General features: G+C 38.6%; 1 protein-coding gene across 1 annotated transcript; it reads left to right on the forward strand.

The window, feature by feature from the left end:
• The first annotated feature begins 2,566 nt into the window (after positions 1–2,566).
• LOC119794655 lies at positions 2,567–19,792 on the forward strand. The gene is made up of 11 exons (XM_038302290.1): positions 2,567–2,751; positions 4,695–4,776; positions 6,302–6,603; positions 9,702–9,762; positions 9,870–9,950; positions 10,426–10,566; positions 10,888–11,126; positions 11,208–11,251; positions 13,828–13,923; positions 18,420–18,488; positions 19,436–19,792. The coding sequence occupies exons 3-11, from the start codon at positions 6,308–6,310 to the stop codon at positions 19,477–19,479; spliced, it is 1,071 nt and encodes a 356-aa protein (XP_038158218.1). The 5' UTR covers positions 2,567–2,751; positions 4,695–4,776; positions 6,302–6,307; the 3' UTR covers positions 19,480–19,792.
• The last annotated feature ends 4,957 nt before the right edge of the window (positions 19,793–24,749 follow it).

Here is a 24,749-nt window from a genome sequence, read left to right on the forward strand (position 1 = left end):
AGTTACTTTCGAGCGTAATGGGCGATCTCGCAATCGCTAGTTTGTTGGCTCTGCGCTGCCGTAGCGCAAAGATGTCTGCCTCCATGGCTGCGAGACCCGCTCCTATGTAATTATAAATAACTAATTCGAAGGCAACACAAATATTAAGGTTAAGAGGCTGAGCTCGTAGATGATGATAAATAACATAGTTATGTATAATATATGTAATTTCTGACTGTATATCCCTGTAATTATTACACACTGTAGCTTTAAAAAATACGTAAAATTAAAATGATTGGTTTGCTGTTGCAATGGTTCCCCATCAATATAGGATCAGTGTCTAATAATTTAAAAACTGCAATACTACAATAAAACTAGTGATCTTTTCTTCTTTGACTTGTTCAACATAAGTCACTTCTTACACTGCCCCAAAACAGAGAAACTATAAACATGTTAAACATATCAAAACATTCAAAGACAGGCCTATTTGCTAACAAATAGGCTGGCAACTCGCACTGGCCCTCTTTTTATAAGCCTTCACAGCAACTGGCACTGGCCCTCTTTTGCTAAGCCTTAACGGCAACTGGCACTTTCCCTTTTTTTGGTAAGCATTCGCTGCAACTGGCCCTGGCCCTCTTTTAGTAAGCTTTCACGGCCACTGGCATTGGCCCCCTTTTTATTAGCCTTGACAGCTACTGGCACTGGCTGTCTTTTGGTAAGCCTTCACGGCAACTGGCACTAGCTCTCTTTTGGTAGGCCTTTGCGGCAACTGGCCCTCTTTTGGTAAGCCTATGCGTTAACTGGCACTGGCCCTCTTTTTGTAAGCCTTCACGGCAAATGACACTGGCCCTCTTTTCGTAAGCCTTCACAGCAAATGTTACCGGCCGTCTTTTAGTAAGCCTTCACGGCAACTGGCCCTTTTTTGGTAGGCCTTTGCGGCAACTGGCCCTGGCCCTCTTTTGGTAAGCCTTTGCAGCAACTGGCCATGGCTCTCTTTTTGTAAGCCTTCATGTGAACTGGCACTGGCCCTCTTTTGGTAAGCCTTCACAGTAACTGGCAAGGGCCCTCTTTTAGTAAGCCTTCATGGCAACTGGCCCTGTTTTGGTAAGCCTTTGTGGCCACTGGCATTGGCCCCTTTTTGTAAGCCTTCAGGGCAACTAGCACTGGCCCTCTTTTTGTAAGCCTTCGCTGTAACTGGCCCCTGCCCTCTTTTAGTAAGCCTTCAGAAAAATTGGCACTGGCCCTCTTTTGGTAAGCCTCCATGGCAACTGGCATTGGCCCTCTTTTTGTAGTCCTTCATGGCAACTTGCCATGGCCCTCTTTTCGTAAGCCTTCTCTGTAACTGGCCCTGGCCCTCTTTTGGTAGGCCTTCATGCCAACTGGCACTGGCCCTCTTTTGGTAGTCCTTCACGGCAACTGGCCATGGCCCTCTTTTCGTAAGCCTTCTCTGTAACTGGCCCTGGCCCTCTTTTGGTAGGCCTTCATGCCAACTGGCCCTGGCCCTCTTTTGGTAGGCCTTCATGCCAACTGGCCCTGGCCCTCTTTTGGTAGGCCTTCATGCCAACTGGCCCTGGCCCTGTTTTGGTAGGCCTTCATGCCAACTGGCACTGGCCCTCTTTTAGTAGGCCTTTGCTGCAACTGTCCCTGTTTTGGTAAGCGTGAGAGAGTCATGTTTTTCTAAATTAATATGATCTTGTCTTTTCTTGTGTGTTACTAACGTGGTTTGCAGTGTGTTTCTAGAGTCTCAGATTGCTTCTTCTTTTGTCATGGGTTCCTGTGCCTTATTGGATTTTAAAGTAGAATAATAAAGTTTGTCTTCTAATTGTAAAATAATGCATAAATAAACTATATAATTTGTATACTTATTCTGTTTCCTCATTTTAAGCCAGACCTATCTATGTACATTTAATTGGGAGACCCTAGGCCACTTGATGTAATTTTTAGCGGTCTACTAGTTGGTTTAGGGCCACGTCCTCGGTCAAAATCCAGGTAATTCCCCCGTGTTACATGTGCATGCTGTCATATTGGCCTCAACCTCGGCAATTTTTTGAGGGGGAAACAGCCCTGTTCTACGGTGGCTGAAAAGTGCAAAACACATTTACAATTCAAAAACACATTAACAAATAAAAAACAAAATAACATTTGAAGAAACAAAATTTTATTTTATGAAACAAATGTATTTTTGAAAAGGAAGTTTAAATTTTTAAAAACAAAGTTACATTTTAGCAAACAACTTTACATTTTAGGAAACAAATTCACATTTTAAATAAGTTATAATTTAGGTGAGAGAAAGTTTCATTTTAGAGAAAAAAAATACATTATAGGGAAACAAATTTACATCTAAAAAAAAATTGACCATTCGGAAACACTTTTACAAGTGCAAAGACAAAACTGCAATTCTAAACCTTCATATCGTTACACCCAGAGGGCAAATATTTTCTTCTTTGGCATTTTGCAATTCTCTACGCTCTAAAACTGTGAATTGCAAAAGCTCTTCTTATCAGGTGGTTTAACATGACGTTAAGCCCAGGAGGTAAAAAATATTAACTGATTTTTTAAAGAGGAGCAGGTGGGGCCTCGGTTCCTTATAACTGACAAACTCCTCGGTAGTGCAAAAATGTTTTCATTTTCAGTTTGCAGTTTTTCATGTGCCGCTTCTTGAGTAGGCGTTTGGGCAAAGTCTGTCTGCATAAAAAGGCACAGATTCCACAATCAGATCATCTGACAGAGCTGGAACGCCTGCCTGCAGAGCTTCTCCTACTCCAACAGACGGTAAGACGGGACGTTTTCCTCCCATCCACTTTAAAGCAGCCTCTCCAATCTCAGGCTCTACTTTACAGCAGCTTCAACATCTAAATATGAAGCCGCACAGATTTCTGCTCATTTAGAGCTTCTGTACCTTCATGTAGATTGTATACCTTTTTCTAAAAATCTACATAAACAAATGACAAATAGCTTTTAATACAAACGTCAAAAGCTGTTTGAAATAGTTAACTCTGACATCTATGCAATCACTGCCAACAGGTGTATTAAAATATTTTTTGTTTTAAAAACAGAATGTTGCAGGTACACATAAAAAGGACAAAAGGTAAAACAACTAATAAATCAACCAGCTGACATCTCATTGGTGAAGAAGGTTAAAGGGGCCAAAATGAAAAAAATAAATAAATCTGTGATAAAATAAAGATAAATGCACCATGATTACATTTACAATGAAATTAGGAAATATGAAATCAAATATTTAATAAACTATTAATTTATTTATAACATTCGTCAAACAGTTAAATGTGCCATTAAATAATGAAATGTAAAATGATAAAAGGTGTGTAATTATATTATAAGATAAACCTTTCAAAGTTTGAAATCACTTAGATTTCATTTTTTAAAACAAAATAATCAGATGTCATCTTTTCTATCTGTATTTATCTATTTCAAAAAAAAAGTGACAATTTTTTTTACTGTCAGCCTTACCCAAACTCAGTGGGCGGGGCCAGTGTCATTTCTATAGAGACATCTAGCTGGCTGAAGACAACTCGTTCCTGTTTTTTATTTATTTTATTTTTTTATTTTAACTTTAAGATAAACTCTGTCACCTAAAAGAAGGAAATAACCATGTCCCTGCTATGTAATATATCTGATAATCTGGAATGAGAGCTTGCTGTGATGTAGTTTGCGGGCATAGGCTTAATTAGACTCAGAAATTAGTAAGACTGCATCAATACATTTTAAATATCAAACTATAGATATTGACGTAGGAGTTGCAACCTATCTGGAACAGATAAAGTCCAACACGTTTTGTAAAGCCTACTTTTTCTGGTAAAAATCATGACTTTAGAAAAAAGCAATAAAGGAAGAAATTCCGTCCTGCTGAGCGATAAGCAGCCAATCGGGTGTCAGGATCTCTGTGGAAGCAGCCCTAGTCCCACCTAGAGATGAGTAAAGTTGACTGTTTTCTGTCCAAACACCATGAAATTAATAAATACCAGATGAAATTATGAAATGTTTATGTAGATTAATTTGATTTTGAACAAATGTATATATATATATATATATATATATATATATATATATATATATATATATATATATATATATATATATATATATATATATATATATATATATATATATATATATTTTTTTTTTTTTTTAACATAATCTAAAAGGTAAATTTGATTATCTATTAGAGAAACAAACAAACTAAATCAAATCATTGCCTCGTGACAGGTTCTTCACACTTTGAATTATTTAATTATACATTTGAATTTTTAATCAAACATTTAAGGGTTAAGTGGTTTATTTGATATTGCATTTCATTATTTCACGCTATACTTATTTATAGAAATGTGTCCCCTTTTAACCCTGTATCATGATGTGAGGGTCATAGAAAGGAGAAGGGTGGCCATTACCCTTTTGTAAAGAAAGGCTAAATTCATATCAAAATGCACAAACTTTTTTCTTCTACATCAGTAATTACTTTTCATATAAAAATAATTTTATATATATATATATATATATATATATATATATATATATATATATATATATATATATATATATATATATATATATATATATATATATATATACCAATTTTTATTTTTTGCTTTTACTCATTTCTTATTAGGTTTCCTTTGGCTGTTTGAAAGTTTAAATAATTACCACTAATGGTTATATTTCATGTAAACTTAGTGTTTTTCATGTGTTTGTTGCAGAATTCCATTCTTGGATTTCCTGTCATTCCGTTGCCAGGTTTTGTGCCTATTTTCCCACACCGGTTCTTCCAGCGATTCAACTGTAAGTTCTTTGAGTATTTAATTTAATTTAAAGGACACATTTTTTTCCTGCAAGTAGTGGAACAGTTGGTATCCAGGGGCCAGAAGGTACTGGTCAAGTGAGGATAACCTACGACTTGGAATAATTGCAAATGCCATGTCTGTAAACAGATATGAGGAAATCCTAAGACCCTGCACTTTGTGGATAACTTGTCTTACCACCCAGCAAACACAGATAGGCTCTCCAGAATAAGACAATTCCTAGGTACACTTCAGGCAGCAGCAGATCCTGAGGAATTTCAATCAGGTCAGCCAGCTATGAGTGTCATTGCTTTTCTTATTCAGTTCTAAACATTGTGCCTATACAATGTTAAAATTTAAACAAAATTTGTTAAAATATTTTTCAACGCATAAAATGAAACAGAATAAAAGATGGACCTTTTCTTACAATAAATTAATAATGTTTTATGTTGAGTTCTCAGGCACATGTAGTCCACTGCATTGGACATATCTGTAACTTCATGTAATAAGGTTATTTTAAAAAAAGTTTACCATTTTACAAGGAAAACAGATCAAAAAAGCAAGGCTTTAATAACTCATGCATCAGAGGGTTAAAATGCATTTAAATGCAGAACGCTGAAAAAGGCGTCCCTATGTCCTCCAGCAGTCTAAGCCTATAGCAGCATAACTATAGAGGTTGGCCAGCTATGAGTGTCATTGCTTTTCTTATTCAGTTCTAAACATTGTGCCTATATCCACGTCATTGGAAATATCTGTTACTTAATGAAATAAGGTTTTTTAAATAAAAAAAAAGTCTACAATTTTTCTCCATGTCCTAAGAAGAATAAAAATCCTCGAGGAAAAAAATCATAGGCAAGGCTTTAATAATTCATGCATCAGAGGGTTAAAATGCATTTAAATGCAGAATGCTGAAAAAGGCGTCCCTATGTCCTCCAGCAGTCTAAGCCTATAGCAGCAGAACTATAGAGATAGCTCAGGATAACCTGAGCCACTCTAACTAGAAGCTTTATCAAAAAGGAAAGTTTTAAGCCTAGCCTTAAAAGTAGACAGGGTGTCTGCCTCACGGACTAAAACTGGTAGTTGGTTCCACAGGAGAGGAGCCTGATAACTAAAAGATCTGCCTCCCATTCTACTTTTAGAAATTCTAGGAACCACTAGTAAACCTGCAGATTGAGAGCGAAGTGCTCTGTTAGGAACATAAGGAACAATCAGATCTCTGATATCAGATGGAGCTTGGCCATTTAAGGCTTAATGTGAGAAATATCTTATAATATTGAGCTGAGAATTTACCTGCATTCAGTTTCACTCTCACATTAAATGCTCATATCCTGTATTAAAGTAGAAGTTTATCTCACAAGGATGTATTTATTTACTCACATCTCTGTTTATTTATTTTGAGCAATTTTGTTTCTTAAATAAAGAAACAAAGAAAGAAATATGAAATACTGATTAGAGAGAAAGAGTTGTTTAAGAAAGTTGTTTGAAGATGATTCTTTTTTAAATGTTTTTCATAGTTTCTCTTTCAGGTCAACATGTCCTTGATCAGCAGTGATTCTGAACTGGTCTCCATGAGCCGTGTCTTAAATGACTTCCCTTCCATAAAGTTGAAAGGGGAGCAAGAGCGCCAAAACCATGAAATGCTGGTAAATCTGAATGACCGACTTTTTGACTGTATGAGCAAGACCTCTACAACAACAGTGGAATTCAAGTATGAGAAAAATGTTACAGAGAAAATAGTCGAGCTCACTAGGAGCTCCAGCTTACATATCGAAATGGAGAGCTCTATGGTTAAAAGTTTGGAGCAGCAGATCAGCGAACTGAAGAGAAGGTAAGATATTAATAATTTTTTTTTCCAATTTCCCAGAAGTCCATGAAGAGATTTAATGTTCGTATTTGTCCCTCGTCACAGACTTGCATACATATGACTTCAGGTGTTTTATCTGTGAGAATATTCTCTGTAATTCTGGGAATATTGTCAGCATGGAACATTATCTCTCTGTCGTCAGGACTCTGAGCTACTGGGCTGACATTATTCCCTCATTTACAGAGGAGAAATGTGAAAGGAATTTCTAAAAAAAAAACTGGTTCTGTTTAAGTTTTCTTTTTAAGTTAAGTTATACTTTTTATTCTTGTCTTCCTGTGTTTTCTAGTTTATTGGGTTGATTTCCATTTGGTTTTATTCTAGTGTTTGGTTATATTTTTGAGTGCTTTTGTATTTCTTGAGTTACTCTCTGTTGCCCCCTTGTGTTTGTTTCCTCTCCCCTTGGATTCCTCTAGACCAGTGGTCTCCAACCCTGGTCCTCAAGAGCTACTCTACTACAGATTTTAGATGCATCCCTGCTTCAACACAGCTGAATCAAATTATTCATTACCTTTTCAAGCCATTCATTTAATTCAGCTGTGTTGAAGCAGGGATGCATCTAAAATCTGTAGGACAGTAGATCTTGAGGACCAGGGTTGGAGACCACTGCTCTAGACGCTTCTATCCACACCTGTTCCTTGTCAGCTCATTTGTCCAGTCTCTGTTCTGTCTCCCACATATACTCTCCCTATACAGCCACTCAGTGCAGGTTCCTAGTTGTTGTTTTTGCTGTTTCCTCATCTCTGGCTCCCCATGTGAGTTTTTGGTTCCTTGTATTTTTGTGCTTTGGATTTTTGCCTCATTTAACTCATCAAATATGTCAAGACCCATCTCTGCCTCCTGATCTCTGCATTTGGGTCCTTAAAATCTTCCAACCCATCGTGACACAATTATGCGAATGCATGGAGCAGCATAGGAGAGGCAATAACTCTGGACAAGACTCAGCTGTTCAATTGCGTCTCAAGAATAAAGCCTGGTTTCTGCTCAGAGACCAGGTCGTCTGAGTGTGTGGTTGGTTATTCACCTGAAGCCAAAACCCGCAGCACCACGGCCAGTCATTTGGGAAAACTGACGGGTGAACTGTGTGACGTCCAGCGTTGGATGAGGGGTGTTAGACGGCGAACAAGCTCGTCAAACCAACACATGGACACCAACTATCCTAGCTGGTTCGTGATTGTCCCTCTCTCGTTAAGGTGTGGAATAACATAGTGCAGACCACGGTTCAAAATTGGGCATAAATCAAAAATATCTGCGTCATACCTGCGACAAGCTTACTGTGACACACTGCTGTTGGAGTATAACCAGCCCTTAAGGGAGTAAAAAGCCTCACTGAACATAGGGGGTGGGGGGGATTGAGGTTTCAGCTTCCAAGCAACATTTAAGCCATAGGACTCATCCCAAGCAGATTAAATAAGCACTTCCATTATGATTCTAAAGACCAATCACAGAGCATTGACTTGGCATGCTGATTAAATACATCAGCACTCCAACTAGAGATTGCTCTGGTGGAGCTGAAAGAACTGATAAAGACTCCTGGATAGGTGCTGAAACATCCACTGAAAAGCAGAGCATAGGTCTGGTTGCCTCCGCTATAAACTGGTTCTGTGGTTGGGTTTCAAGAAAATCCTTCTGAGATTGAATATGGAGATTACAATGTTTTTCTGTCTCTGTTTTGTCTTCTGTGTTTGATTCAGTGTTTTTCTTTCTGCTAGTTGTTTTGGCCGACTTAAGAAATGATTAGTTTGGATAACCACATCCGTCAAATGACTACCAAGATTCTGTTCTTTTTATTTCTACTCTGTATTTGAGGGAGTATTGTCAGCCGGGTAACTCAAGAGTTCTGATAACAGAAAGTTTATGTTCGAGTGGGGGATGAGAGTTCAAATTAAGACATTGGTCTGTCTGGGTAGGGTACAGGAAAACCTCAGTATTAAGTCTTCCATTAGCCTCAATGGGCGGTGCTGTCTAGAATGGATGGATGGATGGATGGATGGATGGATGGATGGATGGATGGATGGATGGATGGATGGATGGATGGATGGATGGATGGATGGATGGATGGATGGATGGATGGATGGGATGATGGATGGATGGATGGGATGGATGGATGGATAGAAGGATGGATGATGGATTGTTGGATGGATGGATGGATAGATGGATGGATGGATGGATGGGATGATGGATGGATGGATGGATAGATGAATGGATGGATGGCATGGATGGATGGATTGTTGGATGGATGGATGGATGGATGGATGGATGGATGGATGGATGGATGGATGGATGGATGGATGGATGGATGGATGGATGGATAGATAGATGGATGGATAGAAGGATGGATGATGGATTGTTGGATGGATGGATGGATGGATAGATGGATGGATGGATTGTTGGATGGATGGATAGATGGATGGATGGATTGTTGGATGGGTGGATAGATGGATTTTTGGATAGATGGATGGATGATGGATGGATGGATGATGGATGGATGGATGGATGGATGGATGGATGGATGGATTGTTGGATGGATGGATGGATGGATGGATGGATTGTTGGATGGATGGATGGATGGATTGATGGAGGGATGGATGGATTGTTGGATGGATGGATAGATGGATGGATAGATGGATTGATGGATGGATGGATTGTTGGATGGACGGATGGATGGATGGACGGATGGATGGATGGATGGATGGATAGATGAATTGTTGGATGAATGGATGGATGGATAGATGGATTGTTGGATGAATGGATGGATGGATTGATGGATGGATGGATGGCTGGATGGATGGGTGGATGGATGGATGATGGATGGAATGAGGGAGGGAGGGATGGATGGATGATGGATGGAATGATTAATAAATGGATGGATGGATGGAATGATTTATAAGTTAATGCCTCCACTTTGTGAGTTTGGATTTTGATCATTATTAAAGAGAAAATATTATTGACATTCTTTAAAAGAAAAAGCAAGACAAACAGAAGCCTTGTGCTGTATTGTTTTAACAAAAAATATTTATGAAAGATAAAAATAAATATTTTTCCTTTGTCCCTCTGTTATCCAGGCTGGAGATTGAGACTAAGGCAAAAAAAGCCGCTGAAATCAAAATAGACAAACTGCTAATGGTAAGGCCTTACCTGCTTTACTCATGGTGAATGTCCTCAAGTTAGGACCTTTGCACCAGGAGTCAGTCTTACTACATAACTTCAAGTGCTATAATGTGTCGTTGCAGGAACACTTCGAGGAAATCAAGACCCTGAGTGTAAACAGTGTAGTCCTAAACGAGATTATGTCTCACATAAAAACCAAAAAGGTCTTTATCCCGCTCTTTTCTCTCTCCTCTAATTTCTTCTCCTATTATCAGTCTGATGTACTCACTGTAAATAAATTTCTTCAAATCAAAACAGCAAAGCCTTTTAAAAACATTCCTAGTTTGCCAGAAGGCTTATCGATTTAGCCAAACATCTAAATTGCGGAATTGTGTATTTCTGAATTGGTTTTCAGATACGGTTAGTGGGGCTTAAACTCTTTTAAAACTTTATGTCGGTATCCATTTTTACCACATACCTTAGCATGCAAATGTTTGGTTGAAGTGGCCTGAGAGAATTACAACACACAGAGAGAAGAAGTTAACTCCACACTTTATGGTTAACCAAGCACTGTGTAGTCCTGTGGTAAAGTCAATCTTTTTTGTGTTCTAAACAGTGAAAATGTCTCTAGCTGGCTTCCAAATTGTTATCAGTAATATTAAATTGAAACTTTACTTCATTATCTTTCTGCAACTCAAGGAATTCTTTGAGGGGATAATAGTCCATAAGCCCGAGGCTGAAAAAGAATCTATAAATCGGATAAAAGCAATGATACAGAGAATGCGGGAGAGTTATAAAGAGGATGAAACGGACGGACTAGGATGGATGTACCAACAGTGGGTAAGTGATGGAAATTATCCAATTTATAATTAAAAGTGTTGTTGTACAAAGTACAGAGTGAAACAAACATCAACTGCAATTCTTCTGATCCCTGCAATACATATATTATTCTGCAGTGTTGCAAGATTAAGAGTAGTGTCTTTAAAAACATTTTTTATCATAACTTTAAAATGCCACAAAGGATGGACTGATGGGTCAAATATAATTTAAGTTCTACAGGGAAAATACATCCATAGAATTAAACAACATGTTTATTTGAAATAACTGTGGGTAGTTTTTGTCACCTGACTTTAACCTCTAACCGTGTTGTTGATGGTTAAGACTGGTTTTATTGGAGCCACTGAGAGGAAGACGGCCGAGTCTCTGGAGATTGAACAACTCAAGGCCAAGATACAAGAAATGACAATCTTCCAACAGAAGCAGAAGGATGAATTTAAGAAAACAACTGACTCGCTTAATGAAACATTCAGAAAAACCATAATATACTTCAACTGTCAGACAAAAAGGATGCAGACAGAAATCAAAGTCTACAAAGAACTGCTAGAGATTATGGAGAAAAGGTAATGTTTCACAAGAGTGAACACATTTTTTGAATGTCCTATGAAATGTTTCACAGCTGTCTTTGGTGTTGTCTTTTTTAGACTCCTGCAGTGTGGGGGAAGCGTACCCATATGTGGTTTGCCAGGTAAATTTCCTGAAAACACAAACACAACATTGAAATAAGTGCCTGACCCCACGGACTACCGAATAAGTTCATAAAATTTTCTATTGTGTGATGATCTATTGCGCTTGTTGGGTCATCCATGGTTTTTCAATACTTAAGATCCTGTCACACCTTGACATTTTAGCCAGGGTATGCCGAGCTATGAAAAATCTGGCAAAAACGCTGGTATACGTTGGATAAGTTAAGGGTACGATTTGTACAAGTTATGAGCTGAAGTTCGCTGACACACATCGACATACGGCAAGTACGTCAAGAAATCTAGCTTATCCAACTTGTATCGTCGTCATCATTGGGTCTTTGATTTGAACCACCTGATGAGACCTTCTCTGTTAGCTTGACGTTGCTGTCCTGTGAGGTCACCAACCAGAGATGGCAAAAGTACTCACTTTCCATACTTGAGTAAAAGTACAGATACTTGTGTTAAAAAATACTCTGGTAAAAGTGGAAGTACTGATTAAATTTCTTTACTCAAGTAAAAGTAACAAAGTACAGGCTTGTAAATTTACTTAAAGTATAAAAGTAAAAGTAGAAACCACTTTTTTCATGCCGTTGCCTACATTTTAAATGGATGTCTGCCAATAGGACTAGATCTCCGTTGTGTTCATTTTCAATCATCTCGTCGTCCATGCTACTATGCTAACGCCACCGCCACCAAGCTGCAATGATTTGCCGCCAATGAATACCGCCGAATCTGTTGATTCATCTTGTAGTGGTGCGTCAAATGCAACGTAGATTCCCATCCAATTAGATTGAATTTGGTATTGATGACGTGAAAAATAATAACGGTAACTCCATTGAAATGATTCAAAACTAAAGTAACGAGACAATTTTTAAAAATGTAAGGAGTAGAAAGTACAGATATTTGTGTAAAAATGTAAGGAGTAGAAGTAAAAAGTCGCCATAAAAATAAGTAGTAAAGTAAAGTAAAAATATCAGAAAAATCTACTTGAGTACAGTAACAAAGTATTTGTACTTCGTTACTTCCCATCTCTGTCACCAACACACTTCCTAGCAGACATGATGCTCAATCTGCTGCCACCAAAAACCTTATTTCTTTTCTTTTTTTTTTGTGGCAGGCGGTAAACAGCAGCTAGGTTAATACCGTGATCAAACTAATCTTTTTATACAGACCTGGCACTTCCGGGCGCATCGCTGCCCCCCTCAGGACACTGCCTTGTGCATCATTTCATGTGCATTATGCTGCCGTTGGTTATGTATAAGTTAGGCTGTTGTTAGACATAAGTTCTGGACTCATTATGAATACTCTATGTATACACCCAAAATTGAAATGATACATTGAAAGTTCAGCGTATGCCAGCGTTTTAGGAGATTCTGGAATGTAAGGCATAAGTTGGCTAAATCGGCACAGTGTGACAGCACCATTAAAGCCAAAACCTTTTGTGATCCAGGGACATCAAATTTCCACAATTGTTGGTTCAAAGCCCCCAGAATCACAAATTCATTGCCTTCTTAAATTGTGTCTTACTTTGAAAATATAAGGGGAGAAAATGTGGATCTTGCTGTGATTTAAATAACAGATATGTACAGCTGATTTTATCTGCTTTCAAAAAGTATTTTAGATCAAATTCTTCAGTAATGGAGAGAAACTCCTATTAGTTACTGATAGTTTTGTATCTCTGCTTCTGTCTCCTTAAACCCAAGTCGGCCTCGGCAGATGGCCGCTCACACTGAGCATGGTTTGGCTGGAGGTTTCTTCATGTTAAAAGGGAGTTTTTCCTCTCCACTGTCGCTACAAGCATGCTTAGTGTGAGGGATTGTATTTGAGTCAATGAGTCGATGCAATCAGCTGGTTTCCCTTAGATAGAAAACTTTGAATCAATCTGACTGAATGATCTGGTGAACAAGAAAGTGACCTGAGATGACATGATGTGAATTGGAGCTATCGAAAGAATTGAATTGATTAAATTTTAAAATTGATCAAACTGAATGATCTTTAATAAAATATTAATTATGTAAATACAAATATGGGCTTACTCATTTTAGGGTTAGTTTTAAAAAGGGATATTTCCTTGATGATCTGATCACAGATGAAACTCATACGTTTCTTAGTAAAACACGGCAAACTGGGGATGAACTTGAGAAGATGCCCAATTTTAGTCAAAATCGAATAAGATTCACCAACCAATCAATTAGCTCAACCATCAAATTTGATTTGGGTTTATTTCCTCACAGTGTGCAGTATTATCTTGTATATAAATCTATCATCTTAGCATGAAATAAAAGCAAAAGCAATAGCTTGCACTGATATATTTACTATCAAAGGCAGTTTGTGGTCATGCAAATAAGCTTCTTTTAACAGTGGAGAAGCTGATCGCTCAGGTTCTCATGGTTTCCATCAGTGAGAAAGCCTGCCTCTCTTTTCATGTTTTTATGTATAAGGAGATTTTCCAATATAATATAGCTCATCTAGTCTCTGCTGGAGTTGAAATGTGTAAAACATGTACGATATAGGTCTTTTTTAAAATAAACAGATCAATATCTTTTGTTTCTAAATTAGTTATTTTTATTTTGTCTAGTTGATTTTGGTGAATCTTCTTGCGTAAGGACTGATGTTGGTAGGACCGAGACTGTGACTGTGGTGTATGAAGAGAAGAAGGGTGAAGTCGAATGTGGTAAGTTAAAAGATTTGATGAAATGAGTTAATCTGTGCACAGAAACTGGACAGGCTGATTAAATATAAAACACTGTGAAGATTGACTGTAAACTAAGGGCTCGGAAATGGGGAAAACAGGGGGAAGCAACAAGAAAAATGAAGAGACACAATTAAACATAACCCGCTCATTAGCCATTGGCTTTGCACAAACAGGCTCTAACCAGAGTAGAAAAAGAAGTGGGAGGCCGCGTTGCACAACTGAGCAAGAAGATAAGTACATTAGAGTCTCTAGTTTGAGAAACAGACGCCTCACAGGTCCCCAACTGGCATCTTCATTAAATAGTACCTGCAGTATCTTGTTTGTGCTGTCCTCTGAAGGGAGTAGTACACACCGTTGTAGGAAATCTTCGATTTCTTAGCAAATTCTCACATGGAATAGCCTTCATTTCTAAGAACAAGAATAGACTGTCGAATTTCAGATGAAAGTTCTCTGGCCATTTTGAGCATTTAATTGATCCCACAAATGTGATGCTCTAGAAACTCAATCTGCTCAAAGGAAGGTCAGTTTTGTAGCTTCTGTAACGAGCTAAACTGTTTTCAGATGTGTGAACATCATTGCACAAGGGTTTTCTAATCATCAATTAGCCTTCTGAGCCAATGAGCAAAACACATTGTACCATTAGAACACTGGAGTGATAGTTGCTGGAAATGGGCCTCTATACACCTATGTAGATATTGCAGCAAAAACCAGATATTTTCAGCTAGAATTGTCATTTACCACATTAGCAATGTGTAGAGTGTATTTAAGACTAGTTTAAAGTTATCTTCATTGAAAAGTACAGTGTTTTCCTTTAATAAGGACAGTTCAATGTACCTTCAAACTTTTGAACGGTAGTATATATAGAAAAATAATAGAGAGAAGGCAACAGAACTAGTAACAAAAAAAGAGGTGCAAACACCTGACATAATGAGCAAAACACATTGAACCATTAGAACACTGGAGTGATAGTTGCTGGAAATGGGCCTCTATACACCTATGTAGATATTGCAGCAAAAACCGGATATTTTCTGCTAGAATAGTCATTTATCACATTAGCAATGTATAGAGTGTTTTTGTTTAAAGTTAAGACTAGTTTAAAGTTATCTTCATTGAAAAGTACAGTGTTTTCCTTCAAAAATAAGGAAATTTCAATGTGACCCTAAACTTTTTAACAGTAGAAAAATAATAGAGAGAAGGCAACGGAACTACGAACAAAAAAAGAGGTGCAAACACCTGGCATAATGAGCAAAACAGATAATAGAGTAAACCAATTGGTTGAAGGATGTTAAAGACACACTTAAGGAGGATGGTGTGGTCAACTGTGTTGAAAGTGAATGATGGGGACCCTGAGTACCTTGGATTAAAAGAGGAGGTATGAAATGGGCCTGTAGTTTGCAAGGTTAGCCGGGTCCAGGGTTTCTGCAATGGGGGCAGATGACAGCAACTTGGAGGGCAGGTTGAAGTGACAGGCAAACAGAAATCCATATTTATTATGTACACGCTTTTGTTGTGCAAAAATAATGTCCTACAGATAATGAATAGATGGTTAACTAGAACTGGAGTTATAGTTAATTATTTATCCTATTCAGCATCGAAGGCAAAATCAATTTAGTGTTCTTAGGTGAATAATTATAGCCTTGAATTATCTACTTACCGGTTGCTGATTCACCTCTGGAGGGTTCCTGGACCGGCTGTTAAAATCCAGGTATCCACCAGTCTAGTGGCCCAGGTTAAGTTATCAGCAAAGCTATTAAATTATCAATAAAGAACCTTCTATCTCTGTTTATTCGCACTATTACCAAAAGGGGGTGCTTTCGCGCTGAGTGATAAACCCTCCGTTATATGAATGACCAAAACCACTACAGATTAACCAATGATGTCTTTATTCTAACAATTCAGGATTACAGAAATCCAACATATATGCAAACACTACACACTACTACAAAAATAAGCACGAGGTAGATTAAATGACAAAATCGAAAATAAAGAATTAAACGAGATAGAAACAAAGAAATAAAACCATAAGAGTCCGTTTACTGGCGTCTGAGATTGTCCAAAATATGCCAGATATTAATACATTCACTAATTAATTAATACATTCACATGTCCGCTAGCAGCAGGTATGATAATAGTGCAATTGCTCATGTAAACTAATACATCCAACTTAAAATTGGCAAATGATTAAATGCATTAACAAAGCAGCAGGTATGATGATAACAGTGCAATTGATCATGTAACATTAATACATCCAGCTTAGTATTGGTAAATTATTAAACATGTATTAACAATAGCAGCGTTTAGCAAAAACCCCTTTTTACCTGGCAATGTAGCAATGTGTGAATGGGTGTAGCTAAATGGGGGACCACCCCCCTTTGTTCTCCATGCGGTGAGGGAAACAAAGAGAAATGGGGCAGGGGGCGACCTGTAATCAAGATGGCGGCAACCACGGGACCCCACGTGGCTGAATGTGATAACTTTATAACTATCTCAAAGCAGAAACAACGAAGAGGACAGGAAAGCCAAGAAAGAAAGTAAAGAAGCACACACTTATTTCAACCAAATAAACAAACTCTTAATCAGCACAGATAAAAAAACATCAGCATTAATTCAAAACCCTAAACTGCCTTTCTCTCGCCTGAGCACAGCAATTCTGATGCATCAAAAGGAAAGTAAATTGATTTTACTGTGAGATGCGTCGTCCGAGGGAGGTTGGTGTTTCCGCGGCAACCGCAGCTTGGTTTCTGTCGGGCAGAGGTTCTCTGCCACCGGTCCGCCCCTCGGGAAGTTCAGTCAGTTCGGGGCTGCAGCAGAGGGCTTGATATGCTCATGAGTTGGAAAGGAGGGATTTTAGGAGGTGATCTTAGGAGGTGGTTGGCTAGAGAGCGTCCTCTCAGCCGATTCGTCCAAGGAAGGGGAAAACGAAACTCCGCGGTCAGCTTCAAAGGCTTCTGTCTCCCCAGTCGGCGCAGCCGCTATGCACAATGGAACCCTGCTATCTGTGACTTTTGACGCAGCAAAACGAAAGCTACTTCCAGTCAGCTTTCTTCTGGTATTTCACGTGAAACGAGTCTCCCCTGACAGGCTCCAGACCCATGGAAAAAGAGAGAGAAGTCTTCTCGCGCCTGGCTTTTAAACCATGTGTGACACGGGAGCACTTCCTGTGGAAGTATCGGCTGATTTGTCTGTGCCATGAGTGACATGGTGGAACTTCCTGTTGGAGTATTCGGCTGATTGGTCCATTTAAGGTGGCCGCCTCCCACAGTGGGCAGGGTCTTCTTTGTTCTTGTTTTGGAGGGAATCCTTTGTTCTTCTTTGTGGGGAAGAGGAGGGGGATGGGTTTCAGGTGGCTAACAAGGGGGATGGTTTAGCCCACTGATTTAGCCCCATGTTGGTAATATACCTCAACACTTTTGACAAAAGAAAGAATGTGGAGGATATTGATGATCAAGAAATGGGAACAAAAGTTTACCAATAATGTTTTTGTAGTAAAAGTATTTCGGTTTTGAGGAAGTACATTATGATGTATTGTGTTAACCCTGAGGAAGGATAACATATCCTTGTCTTTTATGTTTATTCTTTTTAATTGGTCTTTTTATCTTTTAACTTTTTACTTGTTTGTTTCTATTTATTTGAGTGTATCCTCAAAGTTTGCAAATATTGTATTGTCTTTTTTATTTATTCACATTGCTGTTTTACCTCAGAAAGGATATCTGCACATATGAGTCAATTAACTAAACTATATTAAACTAGATTTAGGAGAGTTTTTATTTTTAATTTATGTTTTTTGTAATATTCTGTTCTCTGACCCAGTTTGAAACCTTTACAGTGATAGTTGTCAGTCAGTTGAGTTATAGGTTTGAAATTTTGCCAGGATCCCCCTAAACCATGACCGATCAAAGGTTCTTAAATTTATGAGCATTGGAGAATATCTAGGAGGTGTGGCCAGACCTTAAATTTGGCTTTTTTTTTTTTTATTCTAACGCTGCTACTTTCATTGAAATGCTAAACTATATCACCTTTGGTATAACAAAATCTTTTGGATTCAGAAAAATTGAATGCAACACCTAACTAAATGGTTTCTGTGGGTTTTTTGCGTATTTTTTAGGGCTCTACCAATGTAACAAACAACACATATCAATGATTTTCCAGTTGTCTTATCCCAGTTATTGGGCAGCATAGAGCAGGTTGTCCACTTGTCCACAATAACATTCAAGATAACAATAAACCTTTCCAGAGCTATTAGTGATCCAGGTTAATGACTGAACAGGTCAGTGTCCTTTAATATCTGAAAGCTAATATTAGGTCCTAGAAAGTTTAGATTGTACAAGATATAAGTGGATCAACTTTTCTCTGCTGGTGTTTGATTTGTTTTGAGGTTTAAAATAAGCAGAACCTCCTAATTTGCAAACTTTTAAAAATGAAACCTGAACTTTAAGCGATTGATTTTTATCTTGATCATTTTTTCTGATGTAAAGGAGAAAAGAGCGACGCACCTAATGGAGATGGGAAGAGGAAAACTACAACTCCCACTAAACCTCCACCAGGTACAAATCTATTATTGATGCACCTGAATGCTAAACATAAATGACAGAACAGGTAAAAGACCTTAAAACAGATTGGAGTTGTTATTATTTATACAATGGTTTAGATTATATCATGTAGATCAACTATTTTCTGGTGGTGATGTATCTTTTTCAGTATTTAAACCCCCCCACACACTCATTTAGCAGCACGCCTTAAAACAACACAGAGTTAGAAGACTATTTATTTATTTATCCCTACTTATCTTAATCTCAATTATCCAGGAATGCTATAATAACAATGCTTTAATCCAATGTTTACCTAAATGGACGTTAAATAGTTTGTTTACATGTTCAGGATGTTTAAAAGTTCAAGTGTGATATGAAATGGGGGCATAAATCAGTGAATAAATTGATAACCTATTTAAATAATTCAATAAAAAAGGACAAATGAGACGTCTGTTCATTTATTCTAGCTTTATCCATTAGTTGTGAGATTTGAAATCTACCAGATCAGAGAATTTAAGGAATAATGAATAATGTGGTCAGATGTCATTAAGTCAGATGCCAATCAAGGAACAAGCCGAACTTTTCCTTTGTTAAATCATGATAAATGAGAATAATTAATTCCCTTGGAATAAAAAAATAAATAAAGGACTATAGAAGCACATGGAAAATGGTTGGAAGCTAAAGCGTCTTTTCCTTATTAGCAAATATGGCTTCATTCACCCCTCTTTACAACCATCTCTCCTCTCTGTCCAGACCTAAAGCTGATTGCAAATCTGACCTGAAAGTCCTAATATTCGCATTTTAAAAATGTGGTAAAAGTGTCTGAAAGCGTTTTGTAAACTGAACTTTACCAAAAATATTTGGATTGATCGTTAAACAAGTTTGGGGAAAGAGGACATTAATTTCATTTCATTTTTATTTGTGGTTGAAGAAAATCCTAATATGTGTTTGTTTTCCTTTAGGTGAATCTCCCCAGCAGCCAAAGATTAAGAAGAATAAGAAATGAGTGACGTCTCGGAGGAGTTTAGAGACCATATCTACCAAGAGAAAGTTGCTGAAACTTAAAAACACATCTTCACTATAACCTGAACTGATCCTGATAGATTTATTTTCTTGTTATTTGGTGTTCATTTCTTTACCTTTGCTTTCTGCTGCTTTTAGCTGAGTGTGTCCAATATGCATATAATCAAAAAAACTGATTTAAATTACTTGTTTTATAAATCACTTTTGGGAAAGATTCTTTTTTTATTCTCCTCAGACTGTTGGGATATAAATGCTTTATCTATTACCTTATTAAAACCAAACTGTCAGCATTTAAAGCTTTGTGGTTTTTTCATGAGTTGTGATGTTCTGATAAAATGATGAAAGTCAAAATTCTATTCAGTTTATTTCTATAGCTCCAATTCAACACACGTCAACTCAGGTCACTTTCCAGTTCACCAGATCATCCAGTCAGATTGATTCAAAGTTTTCTAAGGAAAATCAGCTGATTGCATCGTCTCATTGACTCTTCAGCAATCCCTCACACTAAGCATGTTTATAGCGACAGTGGAGAGGAAAAACTCCCTTTTAACAGGAAGAAACCAGTGAAAAGGACTTAGTTATAAGCTGCAAAGGACTCTGTGTTTTGCAGAGCAGCTACAACATAAACAGCAAAAAGACGCCTGCAGTACGTCACTCTTAAAGGCAGCGATCTTTGGCAGTCCTTGGATAGACCCACCCTCAGACTGGAAGAAAATCTAAATTTGGATAAATCATTTTTTCTTAAGATAAGTGTTAGGGTTGTTAAGTTTCCCCAACTTCAACCTATAACAAATTAAACAAAGACAGTGCAGGATTTTTCCTGAAATGCTTTGCAAATGGGAGCACAGTATCAATCTCTGCATCTCTGCTTGGCTCAACACTTGCCAGGCTTTTTATTGAGCAGTCAACACATTACAACAGCAGGCATTAGTTTCGATTACGCAATCTCTTAGACATAGCATGAACTTTTAAGATAGGGAACTTGCCTGGTTTCAGCATACGCAAAGTGTCGGGGTTATGACTTTTCACTTCTCTGCTTCTCAAATGAAAAACAGGAACGCATTCTTGCAAAACATTTGACTGTCTTATGGCCTTCATACACTATTGCCAATGATGAGAGTAACATATAGAAAAACAAATGATTGAGAGCAATATAATGTCATGTTTGGCTTAAGGTGCCTAACCCACATGCAGAACACTCAGAGGCTGCAGAAAAGTTCAAAAGTTTATTGAAGCATTTGAACACAGTTAATGAACAGATCCATAGGGGAACTCGTCTGGTCACGAGTGAGTTCTGAAAAGTACACAGAGTAAACAGGTCCAGGACTGGTCACGAGTGGGTTCACTGCAGAGGGGGGACAGATGAGTTAGCGGAGGTCCAGATAAGTTGCAGGTTGAGAGTGAGCAAGGCTGTACCTGTACTGGAGTTGAGCTGAGCGGCGGAGGGGGGAACCTTGAGGGTCCAGAGGCCGTTGGCAGGCTGAGGGCTAGGCGGAGGCAGAGCTTGGTTTGAGTGTTTGGCAGATTACTGATTAGAGTTTCCCTTCCGGTTTCTTCTGAGAGCGGGCAGGCAGGTCTTTGACAGGACTAGTTCTCCAGGGTTCTTCAGAGAACAGACAGGCTGATTACCGGCAGAGATACTCTTCTGGGTTTCAGGTTTCAGACAGGTTCAATCTAGGAAGCAGAGAGGAGAAAACAGATCAGGTTCAGGTTCTGGTTTTCAGGGAGTCAGAAATTCAGACAGGCAGGTTGGCTCAGGCTTTGCTAACCGTAACTGGCAAACACTCTGGCACTGGAGAGACGTCCTCTGCCTCCTTAAATACAGATCTCCTGATGAACAGATGAGCGACAGGTGGTTGCAATCAGCTCTGGCTCCAGGAGATCTACTACTCCCTCTGGTGGAGAAAGTGGACAGACCTCCAGATCCCAACATAAGAAACATATAAATTAATAAATTATAAAAACAGCAGAAATCATAATAACTCCAACAATAAGTGAATTTGTTCTTGGATTGAGGAGATAAAAAAAGAGAATTTTTGCCAATGGAACAAGACAATTTACATTTAAAATATAAAACACCGTTGCATTGTCTTATTTCAAGTGCATGTTATCTAATTATATTTTTTAAGAGCAAAAATGCTAATTTAATTGGGAAATCCTCTTATTAACCTACTCAAATTAAGGGTAAATACACTTAATTTAAGACATATTTACTTATTTCTAGATTGTTTTTCCAGTGCAGGCAGAGGTTCTAAACCAGCTATATCAGGCATCCCCAAAGTCAGTCCTCGAGTGTCGCTGTCCTGCAGGTTTTAGAGGTTTCCAGCTCCAGCACAGCGGGTTTTAATTTAACGCTTACTTACATGCTTTTGCTCAACTGCAGTCATCATAATCAGCTGTGCTAAAGCAGGGAAACCTCTAAAACCTGCAGGACAGCGGCCCTCCAGGACCGACGTTGGGGATGCCGGATCTACATGCTCTTATTTGGCTACAGAAGAGGCAAGTACGACTGACCAGGTCAAGGAAAGAGGGGGGCAAGACAACCTCTTAAAACCACCCATCACTTAAGCCATGCCTTAATATGTGAGTAAACAAAACAAACACTTTTGTCACGCCCCAAAATTGACATGCAGACCAGCCCACTGCTTCACGGCCCGAGGGAGGGGGGGGTATGTGTCGACTGCTGGGCCGCTGACTGGACCAGATCTCAGCAGAGAGCCATGAGCCGCCCATGAGCCGCCCATTAGCTGGAGGAGGGGGGCTGGGGGCCTGTAACAGAAATCCCAAGTCTCCCGGAAGTTCTGGGAGTCTCCTTGATATAGTTGTTCACAGATGCCCGGGATTCGGATAAATTATCCCGGATTTTAGACAATGCGAGGCAGTGTTTTTTTAATGCCTGTGCACTGGGAAAAAAATCTAAATCTAGAAAAGTCTTCTTAAATTTTATCAGCGGAACAAGACAATTTACATTCAAAATAGGAAAACACAATAGCATTGTCTTATATCTAGTGCATGTTATCTAATTTTAAGATTAAAAATACTCATTCCATTGTTAAACTATCTGATTTATCTTCTCAAATTAAGGGTAAATACACCTCAGTTAAGAAATTTTTACTTATTTCTAGATTGTTTTCCACTGTTGGGATGTGGAGGCTTTGTCCATTTTCTCCACCAGAGGGTGCACGAGATCTCTTGAGGGCATGAGCTGACTGCAACACCTGTCTTCCATCTACTCATCAGGAACTCCTATTTAAGGAGGAGGAGGCTAACACTTCCCTGCCAGAGTGTTTGCCAGTAATGGTACCAGCAAAACCTGAGCCAGCCTCTCAGATCTGTTTTCCCTGAATTTGTGAACCTGCCTGAACCTGTTTCTCTCTGCTTCAAAGATCCAGTCCTGTCAGATAACCTGAAATCCTGGAGAATATCTCTGTCTGGAATCTGCCTGCCTGCACTCAGTTCTCTGCCTGCCTGCACTCAGTTAAGCCTCAGCCCTCTACCTGCCGACTAGCCTCTAGAGCCTCAAGGTTCCCCCCCTGCTGATCAGTTCCACCTCGGAGCAGGTATTTACTCCTACATCTGTAAACTGAAGTTTTCCTGGAACTCCTCTAACTTCTCTGTCCTTCTTAGTGGTGATCCTGCCGTGACCAGTCTGACCAGTCCAGTTCCAGTTCACATTTTTTGTAAATATTTGTACATAAACCTTTAAACTTTTCCCCGCCTCATAGAGTGTTTCTGCATGTGGGTTAGACACCTAAACCCCAACATGACATCCACTGTAGAATTACTTTAGGTCACATTACAGTTTTCTGTTAAAGGTTAAAGACCCTCTGAAAAATGTTCCCTCCTCCCCGTTGTTAAATGACAGCATGTTATTAGATGCAGGGCTCCACACTGCAAAAACGATCTAGAAATGAGCAAAATTGTCTTAAATGAAATGTACTTACCCTAAAGTTGAGTAGGTAAATGAGATGATCTGCCAATGGAATGGGTAGATAATAAAGCACTTGAAATAAGACAAGGCAAGGCAAATTTATTTGTATAGCACAATTCAGTACAAAGACAATGTAAAGTGCTTTACATGATTAAAATACAGGAAGATAAAACAGAATCAAAGCAAGTAGAAAAATAAATAAATAAATAAAACTAGAAAAAGCTGTTTCGGAGAAACATCAAAGTGGGAATGCTTTTGCTGAATGAAAAAAGCTGAAATTACCTGAAGAACATATGAAAATGTGATAGGAAGTCATCAGAAACTTCAAACTGCAGAAAACAATTGAATCATCTGAAGATTTTGTAGGGTAGAATCATTTGGCAGTAAAATGGCAAAAACAAACTCATCTTAAAAGCTGCACAGCCAAACCATACATGATATCAAAAAATGTCTTGAATGTGGGCACTAGAAGGGTCTTAATATAATGTCTCCCAAGTTTCTAGAAAAATGTATAAAGAAATTTTGAAGGGGGGTTTACCTACTTTCCAGAAACATGTCAGGCGTGTTATGAATTAGCAGCAAACAGAAAAGCTTAAAGGAATAGTACACCCAAAACATGATTAGCCTTCATTTTCTACTCACCTCCATGCTGAACAACACTCTGGAGTACTTTTTTGATATCTCAAATGCATCTGGAGATCTGGGAGACTTCTTGCTGTCTGCTGACATTCAAATAATGGAGGTCTATGGCGCCCGAGACAGAAAGGTCCACAAAAGTCCACAAAAACTTGTCAATATTCCTCCATAATGCTCGTCCAATGTAATCCAAGTGTCCTGAGTGGGTAGCATCCAGAATTTACTCGAAACGAAGTCATTTAGAACGTTTTAGAGCCTAAACAGTAGTGTATAGGATTTCCTAATAGCGCCCCCATGCGCGCTCACGATTCTACGGAAGCCGGCAGACCAAACCAGCGCATTCAGCTCGGCAAAGAACTCATGCTCTTCCTCAACACTGAAGTCCTCAGACATTTTTCTTTCGTTGTTTCTTTCTTTGCACAGGTAAACAGCACATTTCTTCTTCTACGCTTGCATTATCGGCAGACCAGACGCTGAATGCGCACTTCCTTCCGGTTTGGTCTGCCGGCTTCCGTAGAATCGTGAGCGCGCATGGGGGCGCTATTAGGAAATCCTATACACTACTGTTTATGCTCTAAAAACATTCTAAATGACTTCGTTTCGAGTAAATTCTGGATGCTACCCACTCAGGACACTTGGATTACATTGGACGAGCAGTATGGAGGAATATTGACACGTTTTTGTGG

This window comes from Cyprinodon tularosa, unplaced genomic scaffold, assembly GCF_016077235.1.
Source record: "Cyprinodon tularosa strain WSP-4 unplaced genomic scaffold, ASM1607723v1 ctg486, whole genome shotgun sequence".
Lineage (NCBI taxonomy): Eukaryota > Metazoa > Chordata > Actinopteri > Cyprinodontiformes > Cyprinodontidae > Cyprinodon > Cyprinodon tularosa.

Coding starts and splice junctions, on each gene's coding strand:
- LOC119794655 (XM_038302290.1), top strand. CDS start 6,308: ATGTCCTTGATCAGCAGTGATTCTGAACTGGTCTCCATGAGCCGTGTC. Junction 11,127..11,207: donor CTAGAGATTATGGAGAAAAG/GTAATGTTTCAC, acceptor TGTCTTTTTTAG/ACTCCTGCAGTGTGGGGGAA. Junction 18,489..19,435: donor TCCCACTAAACCTCCACCAG/GTACAAATCTAT, acceptor GTTTTCCTTTAG/GTGAATCTCCCCAGCAGCCA.